We start from the raw sequence: 23,167 nt of genomic DNA on the forward strand, positions 1-23,167 counted from the left end.
ATGTCGAATTTATCAAAGCTTGAGTTCATGGCACTTGACATTTCTGGAAATAATTACTTGTCATGGGTACTCGACGCTGAAATTCACCTTGACGCTAAAGGTCTTGGTGCCACTATTACCAATGGTAATACGACATTGAGTCAGGACAAAGCAAAGGCAATGATTTTCCTTTGTCATCATCTGGATGAAGGATTGAAGGTTGAATACCTTACGTTGAAAGATCCACTTGAATTGTGGACTGGTTTGAAGGAAAGGTATGACCACCTTAAGGCAACGGTATTGACAATGGCTCGTTATGAATGGATTCACTTACGGTTACAAGATTTAAAACTATATGTGAATATAATTCTGTTGTATACAAAATTACTTCCCAATTGAAATTATGTGGGGAAGATATAAAAGATGAGGATATGTTGGAAAAGACTCACAATTTTTCATGCCTCAAATTTGGTATTACAGCAGCAATACCGTGACAGGGGATTCAAAAAGTATTATGAGTTAATCTCATGCCTTCTTGTGGCTGAGCAACATAATAATCTTTTATTCAAAAACCATGAGGTCCGTCCCACGAGAATTGCTCAGTTACCGGAACCAAATGAGGTTGAAGCACATGGCCAGTCTGTGAGAAGACAAAATAAAAATCAAGGCCAAAATAATATGCGTGGACGTGGCAATGGCAGGGGACGATATAATAATGATCGTGGTGGTGGTCGCCATAAAAGGGAGAACAATATGGGTTCTCAAAGAAATCCTTCAAGAGGCAATTGTCATCGTTGTGGCATGAAAAGGCATTGGAAGAATGAATGTAGAGCAGCTAAGCATTTTTGTTAGGCTTTATCAAGATTCCTTGAAAAGAAAAGGAAATAAAAATAGTGCATCTTCTTCTAATGCTCGGGTGCAGTCACACTTGACTTATAAAAATGATGTCGAGGCAAGGCCTTCACAAAAATATGATGACAATATTGAAGCAAATTTGGCTTTAAAAGATGATGATTTTGATGACCTTGATGATATTACTCATTTGGAAGTTGAAGACTTCTTTGGAGATCAAAACTAATGTTTGATCATTTGATTGGGGAAAATAATTATGTTGTTTTATTTATGTGTTTTTTATTATTATGTTTTTCCTTATGTTGTTTTTATATTCAGAAAAAAAAAAGTACTTTTATTTTCTTGCAAAGTTGTTGATTTTTCATATTTCTTATGATGTACTTTTATTTTATGAAGATAAATAAAACTCTCCAATTTTCAATTGATTTTTTTTTTTTGGGTCAAGGGCTAAGCAACAACCCCAAGCCTTATCATAGATAAACAAGGCAAAATACAGGGAGAGGGCATAGACCTTACCTCCATCCTATGGTGGTTCAAGAGTTGGTAGCCTACTAAGGTTCTCCAACTCTTCCCCATACTAGAAATGAAGCCTATCATCTAAGCACCTATGTGAGAGGACTTCTCTTGATACAGAGAATCTAGGAAAGCATAAATGAGGGAGACTCTCCCTTTACAAGAAAAAGAAAATCTCTTCATAAAGCTATAACTTAAAAAGAGATAGCCTATGTGAAGATGACTGGTAAATCACCAAAAAGACCATTTGGAGTTCAAGCTCCTTCATATGTCTACCATGTTGTTGAGTAAGTCAAGGGGGTTTCTTAATTCTTTTCATTTTCTTTCTTCTGAAACTTGCCATGCTTGCCTTGTCCTGCTGAAGATAAGTTGCTGCCTCTTTTGGAATTTGTTGGCTGGTGAAGTATAGTTTGGGCTGGTGACTTGATGGCTGTGTTTGGAGAGTGAATCTGCCACAAAGTTGGTTTCCCTGAGTGTGTGAATGCATTTGAAGTGTGAGAAGTGAGTGGTAAGGGTATGAAGCTGCTGCATTTGTGATGAGATGTTCCAAGGAGGGGCTGATTTGTTCAAAAGCCAGTCCACCAGCATTTGTGAGTCAACTTCCAGTATAACTTTTTGATAATTCAACTGAACACACCATGATAAGCTAAATACAGCTGCCTCCACTTCTGCTTAATTGTTGGTGCCATGCCCCCAAAGGAACAAAATAAGCAAATATTAAGTCTCTATTGGAGTTTCTGAGAATACCTCATGCTCCTATGTTGCCCGGATTATCCAATGCACTTCCATCTGTGTTGAGTTTAAACCACACATCTGGTGGTTTCATCCATTAGACAAGAGTGACCTTGGTTTCATGAAAGCATTTCTTAATAAGGCTGACAGTTTCCACCCAGCTTGATGGCCAAGGGATGTAAGGGAAAACAGTATATAGTAACTTGAAAGTATCCTTAAGCACCAAGAACTTGACCCTTGCAATGTTAGATTACTTGCCCCCATATTTTATTGCACACATATTCTTCCAGAAGTTTCAACAAATAAATATTGGAGTGGATTGAAAAATAAGTTTATGGGCCTCATTTTTGTAGTTGTTTTCCCACCATCTCATAATCATATATCTAAGAGGAATATAATCAGTTTGGATGCCCAGAGAGTCAGCAAAGAATTTCCAAACCTTTTTGGCAAATATTCCAGCATTAAAAATGTGATCAATGGTATCCACTCCTGTTGGATGACAGCATAAACAGTCTGCAGGTTCTATGTCAAAACTGGAGAGTTTCTCATTTGTAGGAAGCATGCCTCTTAATGCTCTCCATAATAGAAAAGAGCACTTGAAAGGAATATTTCTATGCCAAGTGTGAGTGTTAATTTTGGTTTTGGTTCTTTGTTCTCTGATGGAGTTCCAGGCAGAAGTACAAGTGAACACATCATTACAGTTGAGGTTCCACACCGGCTGATCTGGAATACCTTGTTGAAGCTGAAGCTGAGTAGCAAGGATGTTGTGCATCTGAGTTGGAGGAGCTAGTTGAATGATCTTGTTTATATTCCATTGTCCCTCTTCAATAAATTCTGAGACAGTGTCATTGTTGAATCTGTTGTTGTCTTCAGTGAACTGAGCCAATGGGCCAACCCCTAACCAATTATCCCACCAGAATGAGCATGAACCAGACCTGATTTTCCATTGTATGTAAGTCTCCACCTTGTGTGTATTCCTTGTCATAAGCCTCCTAGCATGGGAATTTTGACAGCCCTTTTTTTTTGCTCACAGGGTTAGATCTTTGACAATATTTAGCCCTTAGGAAATCACCCCATAAAGTTTGCTTGAACCTAAAAATCCACCACTATTTGTATTGGAAAGATTGACAAACATCACTCATGAGTCCAACCCCAATGCCCCCTTCACAATTGGTTCAAGATGAGTAATGGAGATATGTGTCTTCTTGATAGTGCTACAACTCACACTATTTTAAGAGAAAAGAAATATTTCTCTAATTTGATTGTGAAAAAGGCTTATGTTAATACAATATCTAGTAGTGCAAAATTAATTGAGGGCTCTGGAAGAACGACCTTACTACTACCTGGGGAAACAATATTAACTATTGAAAATGCATTGTACTGTAGTAAGTCTCAAAGAAACTTATTAAGTTTCAAAGTTATTCGCCAAAATAGCTATCATGTTGAGACTGCCAATGAAGGAAAGGTTAAATACCTTTATATTACTACAGTAAAATTGGGGCAAAAATATATGCTAGAAAAATTACCCGTATTTTCTTCTAGATTGTACCATAAAAGTATTAGTATGGTTGAATCATATGCCATAGTAAACAAAGGATTTACTAATCCTAATGATTTTATCATTTGGCATGACCGGTTAGGCCATTTCGGTTATAATATGATGAACAAAATTATTGAGAATTCACATGGGCATACTTTGAAGAAATCAGAAAATTCTTCAATTAAAGAAATTCTCTTGTGCTACTTGTTCTCAAGGAAAGTTGGTTATTAAACCATCAACAGCTAAGGTTAGGACTGAATCCCCTTCATTTCTGGAACGTATACAAGGTGATATATGTGAGTCAATTCACCCTTCATGTGTGTCATTTAAATATTATATGGTCTTGATAGATGCATCTACAAGATGGTCACATGTGTGCTTATTATCAACTCACAATATGGCTTTTGCGAGGTTGTTGGCTCAAATAATAAGATTAAGAGCACAATTTCCAGATTATGCAATAAAGACAATTCGTCTTGATAATGTTGGTGAGTTTACATCGCAAGCCTTTAATGATTATTGTTTGTCCACTGGGATATTAATTGAACATCCAGTTGCTCATGTTCACACTCAAAATGGTTTAGCGGAATCTTTGATTAAGTGTCTCCAATTGATAGCTAGATCATTGTCAATGAGGACAAAATTGCTTGTTTCAATATGGGGGCATGTTATTTTGCATGCAACAACATTGGTGCGCATAAGGCTAACTAGTTATCATGAATTCTCTCCATTACAATTGGTTTTTGGTCATGAGCCAAATATTTCCCATCTTAGAATTTTTGGGTGTGCGGTATACGTTCCGATTACCCCATCGCTACACACAAAGATAGGTCCCCAAAGAAGGTTGGGGGTGTATGTTGGGCATGAATCTCCTTCTATTATCAAATATTTGGAACATATGACAGGAGATATATTTACGACAAGGTTTGCTGATTGTCATTTTGATGAATCAATATACCCAACATTAGGGGAAGAACATAAGTAGTTGGAAAAAGAGATAGATTGGAATTCATTATCTCTATCTCATTTAGATCTTTGAACAAATCAATGTAAGCAAGAGGTTAAAAAGATGATTTATTTGCAAAATGTTGCAAATCAACTGCCAGATGCATTTACTAACCTTCCAAGGGTTACTAAATCCTATATTCCAGCTGTAAATGCTCCAGTTTGAGTTGATGTCCCGGTAGGACAAATTGTTAAAGCAAATGAGTCTAAACCACGTTTAAAACGTGGTAGGCCAATTGGTTCAAAGGATAAAAATCCTTGAAAAAGAATAGGAACAAATGATCATGCAGATCATACCATGGAGGAAATTGCTCAAGAAGAGCTCTGAGACATAACAAATGATAAGACCACAAATAAGGTCTAACTAACTGAAAATAATGAGAATGAAGAAATTTCAATAAGTTATGTCTCAACGAGAAAAAGTGGAATCGAAATAGTATTGTGGTAGACAATATTTTTGCTTATAATGTTGTTGAAATAATGCAACAAAGTGAGGATTTTTAACCAAAATCTGTCAATGCATGTAGACAGAGAAATGATTGGCCAAAATGAAAGGAAGCAATTCAAGCGGAATTGACTTCACTTGAAAAACGTGAAGTTTTTGGACCAATAGTCCGAACACCTGAAGGTGTCAAGCCAGTGGGATGCAAATGGGGTTTTGTGCGAAAACGAAATGAAAAAGGTGAAGTCGTAAGATATAAAGCACGACTTGTGGCACAAGGTTTTTCGCAAAGGCCTGACATTGATATGTGGAGACATATTCTCCTGTGGTAGATGCAATTACCTTCAGGTATCTAATAAATCTGGCAGTTCATGAAAAGCTTGAAATGAATCTAATGGATATTGTCACAACCTATTTATATGGCTCATTGGACCACGATATTTTCATGAAAGTTCCTGAAGCATACAATGTGCCTGAAGCATATAAAAATTCGCAAGAAAATTGTTCGATAATGCTTCAGAAATCCTTATATGGATTGAAACAATCAGGGGAAATGTGGTACAAAGTCTTAGCCAATTTTTGCTAAAGGAAGGGTACAAAAATGACCCTATTTGTCCTTGCGTTTTTATAAAAAGGTCTGGATCTGATTTTGTTATAATAGATGTGTATGTTGATGATTTAAATATCATTGGCACTCCTAAAGAGCTTTGAAAAGTTGTTGAGTGTTTAACAAAAGAATTTGAAATGAAAGATCTTGGTAAGACAAAATTTTGTCTTGGCCTACAGATTGAGCATTTGAAAAATGGAATATTTGTCCATCAATCAACATACACAAAAAATATTTTGAAGCGATTTTACATGGATAAATCACATCCATTGAGTACCCTGATGGTTGTGAGATCACTTGACATACATTAAGATCCATTTCGACCTCAAGAAAATGATGAAGAGCTTCTTGGCAATGAAACTCCATATCTTAGTGCCATTGGGGAGCTTATGTATCTTGTTAATAATACTCTACCAAATATCTGTTTTGCAGTAAGTTTATTGGCAAGATCAGCTCGTCCCCAACAAAGAGACATTGAAATTGAGTCAAACATATATTCAGATATCTTCAGGGAACTATTGATATGGGATTATTTTATTCTAATAAATCCAAGTCAGAAATGATTGGTTATGCAGATGCTGGATATTTGTCTGATCCACATAAAGTTCGATCTCAGACATGCTATTTATTTGCATAATCAGGCACAACTATATCTTGGCGTTCAATGAAGCAAACATTAGCTGTTACTTCTTCAAATCATGTAGATATAATAGTCATCCATAAAGCAAGTCGGGAATGTATTTGGTTGAGATCAATGACTCAGCATATTCAAGAAATGTGTGGTTTTTCTATGGAAAAAGATATTCCAACTACATTGTACGAAGACAATGCTGCATGTATAGCTCAGCTGAAGGGATGATATATTAAAGGAGATAGAACAAAACAGATTTCACCAAAATTCTTTTTCACTCATGATCTTGAGAAGAAAGGTGAAATAAATGTTCAACAAATTCGCTCAGTTGATAATTTAGCGGATCTGTTCACTAAAGCATTACCAACCTCAACATTTGAAAAGTTGATATTCAAGATTGGAATGCGTCGTCCCCAAGAAATTAAATGATGTTCGCAACAGGGGGAGTAAATTACGCGTTGCACTCTTTTTCCCTTGACCTAGGTTTTATCCCAATGGATTTTCCTTGCAAGGTTTTTAACGTGGCAGCAAACAAAGTGTATTACAAGATATGTGTACTCTTTTGTCCTACACTAAGATTTTTTCCCCACAGGGATCTTTCTTAGTAAGGTTTTAACGAGGCATATTATCTATCAGTGGTCATCCAAGGGGGAGTGTTGTAAATCATTTTGGTATGCATGACCATAACTCCTTGGTTAATTTCCATCCTTTATGAGTAGTAATGTCGTTGATAATGTGGTCAAATAGATGACCATAACTCTTAGGTTAATTTCATCCTTTATTGGTAGTAATGTTGTTGATAATATGGTTAATTGGATGACCATAACTCCTAGGTTTATTTCCTCCTTAATGGGTAGTAATTCTCAAGGTTTAATGTAATGTTTATGACACCCTCTGGTATTCCTCAATGTAATCCTATAAATAGTGGTGTTGAGAATAATGTTTAATATACTTGAAAGAAAGAAAGTTAGTTTATATTGTTCCTCTTGTCTTATATTCTTCTTCTCTTCCTCTTTATATTGTTCTTTTGTTGTCAAGTTTTACAACATAATAGTCTTTTTCGTCAAATTCTCCAAAATTCTATTTATTTCAAACTTGTTTTGATACACGTTCATTGCACGGGAATGTCAAATTATGTAGAAAAATTACTTTACCACTTCAAAAATAAGGGTATTTAAATACACCTTAACAACTTTCAAGCGAATTTAATCTCACTCTAACACTACAATATTAGACTCACAATGGAAAGTGAATTACACACGTGTCTCGTTAGCGCCACATTAGTGGCACATCAACCCTACATCAGAGCCACGTAAAAAATAATAATTATTTTTTTTCTTTTTATTATTATTGAAAGATATTTTTTTCCCCACAATTATGAAACATCAAACAATGAATCACCCAAAATTCAAGAAAATTGCATCAAAATTTTACTTTTAATGTAGGCACAAACCTTGTTGATAAAAGATGTGGAGCTTGAGGGTATAGCTATAGATGTCATCATTAAAAGGGATTAGCTTCAATTTTTGGTTGCCATTTTTGAAAAAAATTAGCTTCAATTTTACTTTTGACTGCCATTGTTGAAGGAAATTAACTTCAATTTGGGAACAATAATGATAAAGCTAAGTTCGATGATCTTCAGTTTTGTATAAGAAAAAAGAAAAAAAAAATTTTAAAAAAATAATGAGGATGAGATGAGAAAAGGGTGGGAGGGCAAGCTGATACATTTTTGTTGCGTTTCAACAAGTTTGGGGGCCTAAATTCAAACTTTATAGTGAGAATTCAATAATAGCTGCCAATAGCGCAAGCTGATACATTTTTGTTTCATTTCAACAAGTTTGGGGGCCTAAATTCAAATTTTATAGTGAGAATTCAATAATAGCAGCTAACAGGGCAAACTGATACATTTTTGTTTCATTTCAACAAGTTTGGGAGCCTAAATTCAATCTTTATAGTGATAATTCATTAATAGCAGCCTACAGGACAAGCTGCTACATTTTTGTTTCATTTCAACAAGTTTGGGGCCTAAAATTCAAACTTTATAGTGAGAGTTCAATAATAGCAGCCAGCAGGGCAACCTGATACATTTTAAATAATTAGTTGTTTATGTTTGGTTAATCGATTAATTTTTAAAAAAAATAATAGAACATTAATTTGCATTTAATCAAGATTTCAAAAGTATTTAAGGTAATTCTTCTTTCAGCTTATGAAAAATCAATATATGTTACTGCTTAAAAAGAGGTATTTTTCCTTATATTTTTAAGAAAAAATACCTCGAGGGCTAGTTTGCACATGGCTCGAGTAATTTCACAGAATATCATGTAACTATGTCCACTAAGGCTATGACAAATGAGAAGACATCACCTAGTATTTTGACTAATATAAGACGGACATTTAGATTTTCATAGCAGCATGTATGAGTATTGTAATATGGACATAAAAGTCTCCTATATATCTTTTCATTCAAATTTACATATAAATGCAGATGCATAATATGACTTCCCTTGCTTGTGAGTTCAAGGCAAAGTAAGCATCAGTTAGATAGAAAGAACTTGTTAAGCAGCCTATCCCAGTATTCAGCCAATATACCGCCAATTCTTGCATCTGTCTGTTCATCCCACGGGAATGGTTTTGTTCGTTGAGTTGCTTCAAGAAGTTCATCCATTGAAATCTCCCCTTTTGATCTGCCCAGGGGAGCTGGTTTTTCGTATTCAGGACAGTAATCCTGTAAAAGACACCAATCGCAGGAATTAAAAACTCAACGCTTTTCTAACAGTAACACTGAAAAGTTAAGAGGCTACTTACCAGATCAGCATGCATTTTCTTGACAAATGTTTTAAAGGTTCTGAAGTTCCTACTTTGAAGGAGTTTTTCAGATAATCGAAGGTAAGTCAACCCAGCCATTTTTAGTTTTGGTGGACCATTTTTGTTGATACCATTTGGTCTAGCGTTGAGAAGGATTTGGTTGTAGGCATAGCCGTCATATCTTGCAAGTGCATTCTCACCTGCTACATCAATGTTCTCTTTCCAGCCAACACTCAAAACCTGTACATAATCAGGTAAAGTCTTGGTTAATAGCAGTCCTTAGCTAGTTGTTCGCGAAAAAATGTTAAGTCTTTCCTCTGTAAAATTAGGTCTCTCAGAACTGGTACTCCCTCCGTCCCAGTTTAAGTGGTCTTACTTTCCTTTTGGATCTGTCCCAAAACGAGTGTCTCTTTCTATATTTAGTAAGCTTTCCAATTCCAACGTTCTACATGGCAAGATTAAGACCGCGAGATTTTAAGGACTACACACATGCATCTTTAATTTAAGACCACAAGATTCAGTGTCTCCCCTTTCATAAACTTAGTGCACAGTTAAACTAGGACACTTAAATTGGGACGGAGGGAGTATAACGTTAAGTCACAGTTTGTCCAAGATCTACACTGGATGTTAAAGTGGCATAAAACATGCAACTCTCTTTTCTAACCTGTTGAACTAGCTCTTGAGGGCCAGACTTAGCATAAGCTGGATGTTCTGAATTCCTCATCTCAAGGCACGTGAAATTAAAGGTACCATAGTGCCTCGATAACATCCTTGCTATTGGTCTATAACCATCTCGATCATCCAAATTATAAAATCCTGCTGTTAGCTCTGCAGCATGGCTGGCATCTTTGTACCACCAGTGAATTCCAGCTACCTGCTCGAGCAAAATTGACAGAAGGGAAAATTCTGTTAACTTGTGCTGTCAAAACTCGAAAGGGATCAATAATGCCAAGACTAAAGAATTTCCAGGTGGATGAAGACTTGCTTTAGCTGATAGCTTCACTTTGCATCCCAGGAAAGCTTTGTTTGCTTCATCAAGGATCTGATCTCCGTGAAGCAGTAGCTTGCTAGAGTACCAGGTCAAGAAAAACTTCCCTTTCTCGGTAAGGTATGTACCATTTGATCCAAAGAATCCTGTTTCAGCGGGTACATTATTATATGTTCCTGCATCATCTGGAAGATCCCACTCTGAGTGGCCTGCCTTTGTTGCTGCCTCCTTGAAATCTGTTCTCATGTACTTGTCGTAGCACTGCAACATTTAGAGCCCATTTGGATTAGCGGATTATAAGGATAAAACAGTAAATATTTTGGTCAAACTAAAAGTGCTTATAAGCTGAAAAAACATGAGTTGGGGGTGACCAACTTATAAGCACTTTGAGTATTTGCCAAACACATAAAAATAATGTTTATAAGCCAGTCTGACCAGTTTATAAGCTTAGACAAACACACTCGAAAGTAGCAAAATGAATAAGAAGTTATGAATCTTGAGTCACAAAGTGGTTGATCTTTAAGTAGCAGCTTGAGCCAAGTCTGACCTGAAATTCTCCAATGCCGGGGAATTTCCATCCTTGAGACTGAGTGTACGACGGATATCTAAGCTCACCAGCAGGACCAAGTCCTACCTCTATGTCTACTATGCTTCCAGCTTCCAAGAAGTCAGACATGTTCTCTCTAAAGTTCCTCATGTAGTCGCTGTAAATCTAAATGCATCAGGAATTTTAAGTAGAGCCTAAGCTCATAAATCAATACGTTTATCCATATCTGAGCATAAGAGTTGGATTGATCCTTCTGAGAATTACCTGGATAGCAGTTCGACCTTCAAACAGAGGTTGGTTATCCACAGCAAGTGAGAGGCATTCCTTGTTCCTTGTACCAGTCCGATTAGTATAGAAAATATCAGGGTTGTTTTCTCCGATAGCTAGTACCCATTTGGGTATAGGAATGAAAACATCGTCTCCTATATTGCCACCACATTGATGGAATGACATAATAGCTTGTATTTTGAGGCCAATCTTTTGAACAAGTTGGAACAAACTCCTATACGCAGACCAATCATATAGCCCGGGGCCATTGGCCTCTACAATTCCCCACCAGACATCCACCATGATCCCATCAACACCGGCTTCTCTCAGCTCCTTGAACTGCTTCTCACACTTAACTTGGTCCCGAAAAACATTGTCAATTGAAATAACATCTAACTGTTTGTCACCAGCAGAAAAGAAGAAGCGGACAATGTTAAAACTAGCATCTGCATCAATGTAGTTTCATGATCAATGACAAGGTTTATGACTTACTGGAAGCATTACATATACAGGCACATAGTTAGCTAAAGGGACACTACTCAATGTTGGACCCGTAACCTGCATAAAAAGAGAAACTCAGAGAAGTCATTCTTCTATGAAATATCGAATTCTCTAAAGACAATGTAGATGCTGCAGGTTGGTATTCTATCTCCGTTCTGTTTTGTGAACTATGCACATAAATCACTTCTCATTCACAGTCTCTGCACAAAACAGACACACAACAACAATGTACCCAGTCTAATCCCACAAGTAGGGTCTGGAAAGATAAGAGTATATATACATACCTTACCCCTATCTTGTCAAGATAGAGAGACTATTTCCAATAGACACCTCAACTCAAATAAGGTACAAAAACAATGAAAAAAAAGAGAAGTAGCAACAACAAATAATATAATAATCAAATCAAAGAAAACAACGGGTAATACTAAAATCGAAGAGTAAAATAATAAGAAAGCAATAATAACAAAACATAGAAGGTAAACTAGATGATGCTCGACTAGCTACTAATCTTTTTACCTAATCCTCAACATCCAAAACCACCTATCTAGCTCATATCCTCACACAGTTATATATGTCGTGCATTGTCTAATCACCTCTCAACAAAACAAGCACACAAAATACTCAAAATTGAAAGAACAGAGGAAAAATTGTTACCTTTGTTGCTTCTGGTGCAATGGCTCGAGTAATTCCAGTCTTTCGATTACAAGAAAATGTGACATTTTGCCGGAAAAGTTGTTTTCTTGCCAAATTAAATTTCTTAATCATGACAAGAGACAATTCTTGGTGTGGAAATCCCATTACCTCAGGCAAAACACCTAAATTTGAAGTTCCAATGCTAGCCATGCCGATATTTATCTAAAATATCAACAAAATTCCTCCTGTTTCTGGCTTAAAAATTCAGAACAATATTAATTTATAGCATTGCAAAAGAAAAATGTTAAAAATATCTAGTGTAAAGAAATTCATCACACAGAATCAAATAATCCTTATGGAACACTTTTTTGTGGACTGCAATGTTTTTATATGTGTGGATCCTAAAATTTGATTTTGAAAAAAAATGGATTCTTCTAGTTCTATTACCACAAAAACATTGAAAACGAAACAACTGTAGCATAGAGTTTCGTTTCATGCACGTACATACATTTTTTTTTGGGCATCAAATCGTGTTCGAAATGATTTAATTTAATTTAGTTTTGAGTTAAATACCAAAGAAAAACATGACAATTAATTTAAAACGGACGGAAGGAGTAGGCACGTACATCTTTTTCATTGAATCGTGTTTTTTTTTGCTTTGTGTCGTTTTCCTAGTTGCCCTTTTTTCAGCTTTTGCACTAATTATGTTCACGTGAATTGTAGAAGTGAACAAATTTCATCATACCCTAATGAGTGATCAGAGTATTTTATATAAAAATAAAATAATTTTCTTTCTGATTAAATTTTGCATTTGAAAAAATATATATATATCAAAAGGAGATTTTCGACTACTGCTACTCTGTCATCTTTTAACAACACGTGCTAGAAGGACATTTTATTAGCTAAACCAATATACAAGCAACTAATTAATGTACAAGCAACTAATGTACATACTCAATTGACTCAAACTCAAGCTATAATATATATATATATATATATATATACTTCACAAGTTATTTTTTCATGTTTAAAAAGGGCAAATTTTTCAAAATTATACGAAGTTTTTTTTATGTATAAAAAAAAGGGGAATTTTTCAAAATTATATGTTTAGGAATTGATACATACATATAACTCTTAGATTAAATTGACATGTTTTAGCTAAATAGAGTAATCATTTAGCAAAGGAATGTCTTAAAAGAATTGGCAATTAATAGTGATAAGATGTATTTTGCACAAATATAGGAGAGGAATTTCTATTCACATTCATCTTTCTTCAAAAAAAAATTAAAAATAATAAAAGATATTTATCATCTCTCTATTCTACTTCCAATCATTTCTCCTTAAAATTAGCAAAAGGTTATTTGGAATTATCTCTCTCCTTAAAATTAGCCAAAGATATTTGATTATGACTAATCTTTCCTTTTATTCCTACGAAGTCCACTATCTACAAATTATTTTGCATTATTATCTTTCTAATTTTACATAGGTATACATTTGCATTGAATACATTTGTATTCATTCATTAATAAATTGGTATACTGTCACGACCCGACCGTCGTGATTGGCAGCCACACTAACCCTCCGGTGGGAGAACCATTACTACAACTCAAACTAACAAATTTTATGAAAACTAAGGCATTTGAAGATACGGAAGCAGGTTTAAATGACAATAAAAAAAATGGAGTCCCCATAAACTCCAAGGTTTTAACAAATAACTAACCAACTAATGCGGAAATTCAACCCCTAGACCTGAAAGCCATTGTACCAAAACTCTACTAACGACAAGTCTAAGAACAAGGGGTACAACCCCGAAACTAAACAAACACCTTAACAAATAGTATGAGTCTGAAAAGAGTGAACTTAAACGAGAAAGATCCATGGCAGCCTGAAAGAACTGACTCACCCTTGAATCCGGTCACGCTCAATAGTCACCTAGCTGAGGTCTATCAATAGCTGCCTGAAGATGTCATGTACTCAACAAAGAACAAGCAAGTGCAGTATCAATACACAACCACAGTATAATAGTAGGATCACACGGCTATCCCACTAAGTGCAACATACATAAGTTATTACAACATAATAATAACATGCATACACCGAGCATATACAATATTATCATCATTTACAACAAGGTGCAGTTTCACATTTCTCAATTACACAATTACGATAAGTCAATGGTCCTCTCATGGAACCCAAACCCAAATTGTTAGCATACCGGAACGTGGTACCTGATCCAATGTTTATGCCGGAACGTGGCAACCAATCGAAGTTAGTGTGTCAGAACGCAACACCTGATCCATTCAACTAGTCATAATCACAATCACAATGTACATTCTCATAATCATGCAATCAAGTGTTGGTTCATAGCATACAATCATTCGTTTATACTCAATTACATTAGTGTGATCAATAATGCAACATTCGCATACATACACGTATTATAATGAAGCAAGAACAAACATACATCACACAACATGAAATCGCAATCATCACATACCTCGAATCCAAGCTTGAATCCCCTAAGGCACTTGAATCTTCCTTTCCGGATTCTTCTCGCTTGTTCGTGGTCTAAAAATATACAATTAACGCAAGGATCAACAATCAAAGGTTTAATTATCCGGATTATAACAAACCCAATAACCCTAGACCAAACCCAAGATCCTAATACCCAATTTAGGGCTTTTTCCCGCCATAAATCACAAATCAAAACCCTCCCTCATCGATAATTACCCAAGAAACTAAGTTCTACGGATCGAAACACGGATTCGGGAGTTAAAATCTTACCTTTAGCCTTAAGAATGGTGAAAAATGCTCAAGAACTCGTTTGGGATCGTCTCCTAGCTTTCAAAGTCGAAAAGTGCAGAATAAAACATTTTTGGGATTTTATTTCCGACTTAAGTCGTGTCTATCCCGCTACAGCGACATGCACGGAGACAGAATGCTGGAATTTGAATTCCAATCCCCCATTTCACAACACACCTTCAACCCTTGACATTCAAAAACCACTCGTTCACACTAAGATCATTTTTGGGAGTTCTACTCACCCGAATTCAATTTCGTAAAGTCGTATGGATTTCTTAACGTCTTAGCTATCTACACATGTGATCAAAATCATAATTAGATCACCTAATTGTTACCAGATTTCTCTAGACTCGCCTGACTCCGATTTCGTCAAAATCTGGACTAGGCTAGGAAATTCCAAGTTACTACTCAAAAGTTTTCTGGCCCCAATTCTTTTCCCATTGAATTTTCCTAACGAAGGAATCATATCGTTACATATACATTTGTTTGTATTAGTGTCTTTCTAATTTTATGAAGGTATACATAAATGTGTATTCACCTAACTAATTTGTATACATTTGTTTAGATCAAGATTGGTATTTATTGATATACATTGGTTTGTATTGATCTAATAAATAGATATGCATTTGTTTGTATTACAACTTTAGAATGCAAACAACAAAATTCATTTACATTTGTTTGTATTCATTAAAAAAATTTAATACATTTGTTTGAGACAAAATTAATATTCATCAAATTCAATATTTTATAAAATTGTCATAAATATATTAATTAATTAAGGAAAGAAAAATGGATAAATAGGGCCAACAAACACACTTTCTAGTTGTTGGTCATATGTATCATCCTCAGCAGATCCAACATAGATGAGTTTCAATTCCAAATCTGCATGCACTTTAAGGCAAATAGAAACTAAGTAAAATATTTGATGTGATTTGAATTACTTATTGTGAAGAGTCAACTGATGTAATTGATCTCTAATAGAAATATTTTAGGGAAGAAAATAGAAATTTTAAAACTTGAAAGCGGAAGAAAAAAGAGAGGAAAAAAGAGCGAGAGTTGAAAAAAATACTATGAAAAAAAAAAAGTTAGCACTTTTCAAGAAACAAAACATGGCTATTGAGTGACAAAATAACTATAAAAAACTTTATTTGCCAAAAGAATAAAAGTGGGCTATTTATCACCAATTTAAGGTATAAGTTGTGCCAATTTTTCATTTTTTAAATAAGATATGATAATTAAAAAATATATATGAATCCAATTTAATTTTAAAGTTGAACCAAGTAATATACAACGTAAAAATCTTATTGAAAAATGTGTATTTAAGGGTTGCACCTGCGGCGAGCATTTGGGCCGTTTGGATTAAATGTGGAAAATTTGGTTTGGATATTCGCTTTTTTGGATTGAAGAAATTACAATACAAATAAGTCTGAATTGGATTGGATGTTTTAAGTTCGTTTTGGATCAATCGGTATGGACATATTGGATTTTTTATTTTGACTTGGAGCATTTAAGGTAGGCTATAATAATTAACAATCACAATTCACCAGATAGTTTGCCCCTTAAAATGTATAACTTTCTAAGTTAATAAGGATTGGGGCCACCCTGTCGTCCATAACATGTAATTTTATATTGGACTTAATACTATAATGACAATCATTTTTATGTATTCTGATTCTACACTAACTGTAGCATATATAATTAATAGGTCTTCTTTACATAAATATACCATCAATAAAAAAAAATCAATTAAATAATCACATGTATACGTAATATATACGTAATATATATGTAATATATCTATATTGTACAAATAGTGTATATGCTATTTAATTATGTATCGGAAATGTATATACATTCATATGCATTGTTATACAATAATATTTATATATTGCAGCAGTTCATCTTTCTCATTGAGCACTTGTATTGAATTTTTTGTTTTCAATCCAGACCAACTCGAATCTTCTCTAAATAGTCCAAAATTTTAGATATAAATCGCTCTTGATGTTTTAAGTCTTTTCATATATTATTCACTCGAAATTGTTCACTTTTGCGATAGGTCTAGATTTAAAATTTGAGCTTCAAATCTTTTCAATAACGGATTTCAGTGAACATCAACACAAAATCTTCCTATAAACAGATCAAATATTAGCTATGAACTCCTCTCAATATTTTAATTCTTTTGATATAATATTTATTTAAAATAAATCGTATTTACGATAAATCAAATTTTAAAATTTAAACTTAAAACTCTTCTTACTACTTAGTAGAAGAGTATACTAGCAAGCATGTCTTCGTCAACATGCCTGCTTGTATGACAAAGGGTATTTTCGGCACTTTCTACTTTTTCCTTCTTTTAACTCTTTGTAATCTCTTGCTTTAAGGATGTACTTTTTCTTTATTAGACCAAAAACAATCAACATTTACCTAATAACTCATATGTCCAATCAAAAAGTTATTCTTTTATGGGAAAATTGTATATAATAGCAAACTATTAATTCAAATTAAATGCTATAAATATAGTTTGATTTAATTGTACCTCATAGCAAACTGTTGCTATTTCACCTCTCTCCTGGTGAATCTCGCTCGTCATTCTCGTTCTCTCCCTCGCCTCTCTCGTTTTTTATACAAACGCAAGTGTATAAAGTGCATTTGTGTTTGTTTAAGCGAGAGAAAATTGTATATATACATATATTTTTGTTCCCTTCTCTCCCCTCTCCCAGATCTCGCTCTCCACTCGCCTCTCTCACTTTATACAAAAAATGCAAATTGTATAAAATGTGTTTGTGTTTGTATAAAGCGAGAGAAAATTGTATATATACATATATTTTCGTTCCCCTCTCCCAGATCTCGCTCGCCACTCTCTCAGGTCTCGCTTTCTCACTCTCCTCTCTCACTTTATACAAAATTGCAAATGTATAGAATGAGTGAAAATTGTATATATACATATATTTTCGTTCCCCTCTCTCCCCTCTCCAGATCTCGCTCGCCACTCTCCCAAATCTCGCTTGCTCACTCGCCTCTCTCACTTTATACAATTGATCTTTTTGTATATGTATACCAAAGCAGATTATACAACTGTTTTCTTTTGTATATGTATAGCGAAATATACATATTTATTTTTGCTATGGAGCACAATTATGCAAACTTTGTTATAGCATACAAATATTGATTTTGTGTTTGCTACATGTGAAAGTTGCTCTTCTTTTATTGAATTGTGTGGGCTCAACTCATGGGCTCACAATACTATGTCGGCTCCTCATTCCGTTTTTCCTTTAATAGGAATAGTAATATTTCTATTTAGTCTTTTCATTATATTACATTTATTTCTCTTATTCTTTTTTATTGGTTATAGATTTAAAAATTATATAAATAATATTATAAATCACAATAATTAACAATATATATATATTTAAAAATTATATAAAAAAATTGATTGACTCTTACATTCTATTGGTACCACATAAAATGAATTAGATGATAAACATATATTATTTGAAATTGACGAAAATATTTAAAAGTTATATAAAAAAAAATTGACTGACTCGTGACATTCTATTGGTACTACATAAAATGGGTTAGATGATAAACATATATTATTTTATATTGACGTAAAAAGTACAATTAATCACAATAATTAACAATTTAGAAAAAAATAAAATACATATAAGAAAATCACTTGACTCCAAAAAATCTATCAATGCCACATAAATTGGGCCATGGAAGTGATATACTATTTGAAAATTAAAAATGTACTATAAATTATAATAATTAACAATTTAACATATTTAAAGGACATAAAAAATGGTTACTTTTTGAAATCCTATATATGCCACATAAATCGAAACAAACAAAGTATTATAAATTATGATAATTAACAACTTATAATATTTTTAAAAATTATAGGAGTATAAATTTTTTAATAACTTCTCAAGTTCCATGATATCACATAAATTGAGACAAAAAATAGTAATAATTGGGCCTCGTGCTGGCACGGGGTCCTGTATCTAGTATAATAATAAAGCATGGTTAAATTATTTTTTAAAGTTATAAAGGTAACTTTAGATTAGGGATAAGGATCTGAAAAATACTTCAACTTTGGTCGGATTTGCTGTTGCGATACTAAACTTTCATAAGGACTTATTACCTCCCTAGACTATTTAATACCGTATTTTTCATGAAAGTTTAGTATCGCAACAACAAATCCGATCAAAGTTGAAGTATTTTTCAGACTCTTATTCCTTTAGATTATAACTATTTAAAAAGAGATACTAATTGACAAACAAGTGAGTTGGTGCCACGCTTGCAACTTGTGATGTGGCAAACTGCAGCAGGACTCCCGTGAATCATATCGGCACGAAGACGCAAAGTTACAAGGTGAAAAATGAAAAGTCAATAGAGATGAAGGGGGGGGAAAGAGAGAAAGAGAAGAAATGGGGGCATTTTTGTTAGTTTATGGAAATATTAAGGACGTTGATGTAAATTAAGAGGTCAATGAAGAAAAAGACCAAAAGGCACTGACATTGCCAGCTTCATTTAAGGGTGACATGGCAGGCAATACTGGTAGGCTGGTTTTTTCCCAAATATCCTCCTACTAACACCTCCACATTTATTCGCACCTACGCATTCATGGAAGAAAAAATGAGATAAATGAATTGTATTAGTGATTTTAATTATAAGTTTCGAGTTTTATTTGAGAGCTTTATTTTTTATGGGTCTTGGGTTATGAATTCAAATTAATTAGAATTTTGAAGGGATATATCAAGCACGGAATGAGAAATAGAAAATATTATTCATTGTTGATCACATTTCTAGTACTTCTTTCATTTTAATTTACTCTATTTCATAAAAAATGTCTCCTTTTTTTGGCAATCTTTTATTCTTAACTTTTCAGATGACATGTTTACGATCATAATATTTTGACATTTTGGCTTGTTTAAAATATCTTTAGTTTATAATCATATAATTCAAAAAAAATATTACTTAAATTTTATATATAAACAAACTGAGACAAGATGCGAAACTAGTATTGGTCCAACTATCCAAGTTACTACTCCCCTCTGTCTTCAATTACTTGTCAACTTTTGAATTGACATACCTATTAAGAAAATAATTATTGACATAGTGAGTTTACCATTTTATCCCTATAAATTATGAAGTTCATGAATTAAAAACTTAAGATTTTCAAGAATTTCTACCTTTTTCAAAATAATTAATTGAAGGTATAATAGATAAAAATATTTTATCTTTTCTTGATTTATCAAAATAAATAAATAATTAAAAACAACTAAAAATAAAAAAAATGGACAAGGAACAAAAATATTAGTATTAGTAAGAAGTAAAACATGGGGAAAGACGGTCTGCTTTGGAGTATGGGCATTAATAGACTTAGGTATGAGTGGAGCCTATGGAAGAGGTTGAGTTTAAGGCTGTCAACAATGGGTGAGATTTTTATTTGTTTAATGGTTGAGGGTTGAAATTTGTGAAAAGTAACTTTAGCCAATATGCAATTTTTTGAACTTTTCTTCTTTTTTTCCTTGTATGGGTTGGGTTGGATTGGGGTCTTGGTTAGGGGTGGGTGGGTAGTGAGGTGTAGTTGTGAAAGCATGAGGAAGACATGGGGCACATGTACATCTTCTACCTCATCTTAATCGTTTTTAAAATAGAAATAGAAATAGAAATTTATTAAGAAGGAATTAGGATTAGTGTTATAAAAGACTTTATTGGGAGTCGCTTCAGAGTGCGGCTCTAGCAAAATCCCATGAGATTCAAGTGTGCAAAGGCGAAGCTAGGTGGGAATTCGTGATTTTAGACGAACACAATAATTTTATTCTATATTTGTACTAGAAAATTAAATAAATATAAATATATTAACTTGTGAATTCCTAACAAAATTAATTGATGATTCAGTAGTAAAGAAGTGAACATGAAAACACTTTTCACGCTAGAGTTGTGGGTTCGAACCCCCTCTTTTTAAAAAAAAGGAAATTTAGTATCCCAAACTCTTAATCATGGCTCCACCTCTGCAAGTGTGGGTCTTAGTTAGGGTGATTTTATTTTTTGTATTAAAATTATCATATTTTATTTAACTATTTGAAAGTAATTTTATTCTTATTTACGATGCAGTGATATTTTTATTATAATACTAATAAGTTTTATTGATTATTTTCTTTTAGGGGGTTAAATTGTATAGTATGATAATAATATACTTTTAGAAATAATGATTCTTTTATTATTAGAAAGTTTAAATATTAGATTATTTGTACTTATATAATCATGTTAGAAATTTTATTTTCTATGAGTTTTCTTAATCATGTTTGTGATTATTTACAATTGATGTAATTTTGTAATTTTTTATTATTATACTATATTATAAATTAAAATTTTAAAGATTCATAAGACTTAATACCCCATATCTCGAGACTTACACCTCATCCTATGCTAAGTAAAATGCTCCGCCTCACCTCTAAATTTTTAACACTGATTAAGATATGTACTCACTGTCTGTATCTATATCTAATTAGAGAAGTGAGAAGCCATTATGGTGAAATATTTAATTTTCACTACTTCTATATGTCAACTATCTTCAATCAAAATTAAAATTCTATATAATGGTATGGTAGTGCATTAAACTAATCAGCCCAAGAAATAAAAAAAAAACTAATTATACAATTCTCAAAAAACATCTAATAATAAGGATAACTGAAGAGAATTTTGTCCTAATTAAGAACAGTTGATGAAGACAAAATGTTCTGAAATTGACCAAGAAAGACCAGCCCAATTTTTTTCCATCGGTATCCGATTATTCTCATACCAACTAACATTCACTTCATTGGCCTAACAACTAATTATTAAGTGAAATGTAACAATCAAAACAAAACCAACATTAAACAATGATTTCTCCCCTAATTGGTATCACATGCCATACTGCCACCTTTCCCTCTTAATTTGATGGGTTTAATTTTAAAACTTTTTAGTATTAAACTCACTCTATTTTTAAAATTATAATTCAAATTTAAGTCGTTTGGACTCTTTAATACTGGTGCTAGATCCTTCAAGAAAATGCATTGTTAGGTGCACATAGGGAACGAAAGTATGATAAATCAACATTACACTTGAAGGGTTAGGCGTACACAATCCTATTGTATTTCCGAAATTACTTCCTGCACTTATAAATTAACATTTCATGTTAAAAATATTGAATTTGAATGAATCCATATATCGATAGTGCATCCGCCCCAGCTCAAAATCTTCATTCCTACACATGATTTGTTGCATCCCAAGTGCTCACAGCTCACTCAAAATGTAGTCCAAATTGGTCCCAACTACCAAAAAAAACTATGACAAGAAGGAAAAGAAAGAAGTATAGAGTAGTATAAACAATATACAAAAGGTGAAAAAAGCCAAAGGAACAGACCCTCTCTGTTTCACCTGCCAACAGATTGAAAAAGCAGAACTAAAAGTTACAATACTACTAATAACAGCCTAGGTTAGCTCATATATACAACAACAACTACTCAGTAACTCATCATTTTCTTTAGCCAAACCCAGAAAAGTGAAAAAAAAAAGAGAGAAGAAAATGTGTTATGTGGGGAAAGCAACCAAGATCTTCATCTTCATTGTCACTGTTCTAGTTGTTACTGGTCTTATATTGGGATTTGGGTTACTTAGGCATCACAATCAGAAGGGGGAAAACAAATGTTCTGGTGATTCTTGTGACCAAAATCAGTACCAAAGCCCCATCGTTTACCCACCCCCCACTACCTCCACTAACACCAATAACCCAATTTCACCATTGCCAATTTCTACTCCTTCACAGCCTAATACTCCAAATCCTAACTTACCCCCACCCCCACCACCACCACCAGATAATCCTACCCCTGAAACTCCTAATTTAACACCACCGCCGCCTCCAGACACCGTGGTCTCCACTCCGCCGCCGCTTCCGCCGCCAGCTGTCTCATTAACTCCGCCGCCAACATTGAGCCCTCCCAGCCCCGTGACGGTGTCGCCAGGTCCAGTGCAATCTTAGATTTTTTTGATCTTCTCATCTGTTACCCTTAATTTCGATTAACATTTTAGTGTTTTGTATAGAAAAATTTGGCATCTCGCTGCTACTGGTTTTTGGTAGCAGATTTGATTTTTTTTGCAGACAATTTTGTCCTCCATTGTAATTTTTAGTATGAATCTGATTCTTCTTTATTCTGCTAAGCCATTGAACAATTTTTCTTACATTAACAAAGATTATAATTTTCCTTATTCTAATTGGGGAAAAGAGAAAATTTGGGGATGACAAAAATTGTATTCTTTTTATGGAATTGAATTT

The 23,167-nt window shown here is 33.8% G+C and overlaps 3 protein-coding genes across 5 annotated transcripts; 2 read left to right on the plus strand and 1 right to left on the minus strand.

The window, feature by feature from the left end:
* On the plus strand, positions 1-831 carry LOC125817713 (uncharacterized). Its single transcript, XM_049497261.1, has 2 exons — positions 1-276; positions 460-831. Exons 1-2 carry the CDS (start codon positions 1-3, stop codon positions 829-831), a joined length of 648 nt encoding a protein of 215 aa, XP_049353218.1.
* Positions 832-8,740: 7,909 nt separating this feature from the next.
* On the minus strand, positions 8,741-12,454 carry LOC125817548 (beta-amylase). 3 transcript variants are annotated; one of them, XM_049497094.1, is made up of 8 exons: positions 12,064-12,454; positions 11,401-11,466; positions 10,906-11,304; positions 10,642-10,806; positions 10,092-10,355; positions 9,771-9,980; positions 9,107-9,346; positions 8,741-9,026 (listed from the first exon to the last, which is right to left on the minus strand). In XM_049497094.1, the coding sequence occupies exons 1-8, from the start codon at positions 12,250-12,252 to the stop codon at positions 8,835-8,837; spliced, it is 1,725 nt and encodes a 574-aa protein (XP_049353051.1). In that variant the 5' UTR covers positions 12,253-12,454; the 3' UTR covers positions 8,741-8,834. The 3 variants fall into 3 exon arrangements, with proteins under 3 accessions (XP_049353051.1, XP_049353050.1, XP_049353052.1); XM_049497093.1 differs by having other exon boundaries at positions 9,771-9,976; positions 10,088-10,355; XM_049497095.1 differs by having other exon boundaries at positions 11,401-11,459; positions 12,063-12,303.
* A 9,966-nt stretch (positions 12,455-22,420) lies between these two features.
* LOC125817714 (proline-rich receptor-like protein kinase PERK2) lies at positions 22,421-22,873 on the plus strand. Its single transcript, XM_049497262.1, has one exon. The coding sequence runs from the start codon at positions 22,421-22,423 to the stop codon at positions 22,871-22,873; it is 453 nt and encodes a 150-aa protein (XP_049353219.1).
* The last annotated feature ends 294 nt before the right edge of the window (positions 22,874-23,167 follow it).

The sequence above is a fragment of the Solanum verrucosum genome, unplaced genomic scaffold (assembly GCF_900185275.1).
Source record: "Solanum verrucosum unplaced genomic scaffold, falcon-dt-bn FXZP01000280.1, whole genome shotgun sequence".
Taxonomy (NCBI): Eukaryota; Viridiplantae; Streptophyta; class Magnoliopsida; order Solanales; family Solanaceae; genus Solanum; species Solanum verrucosum.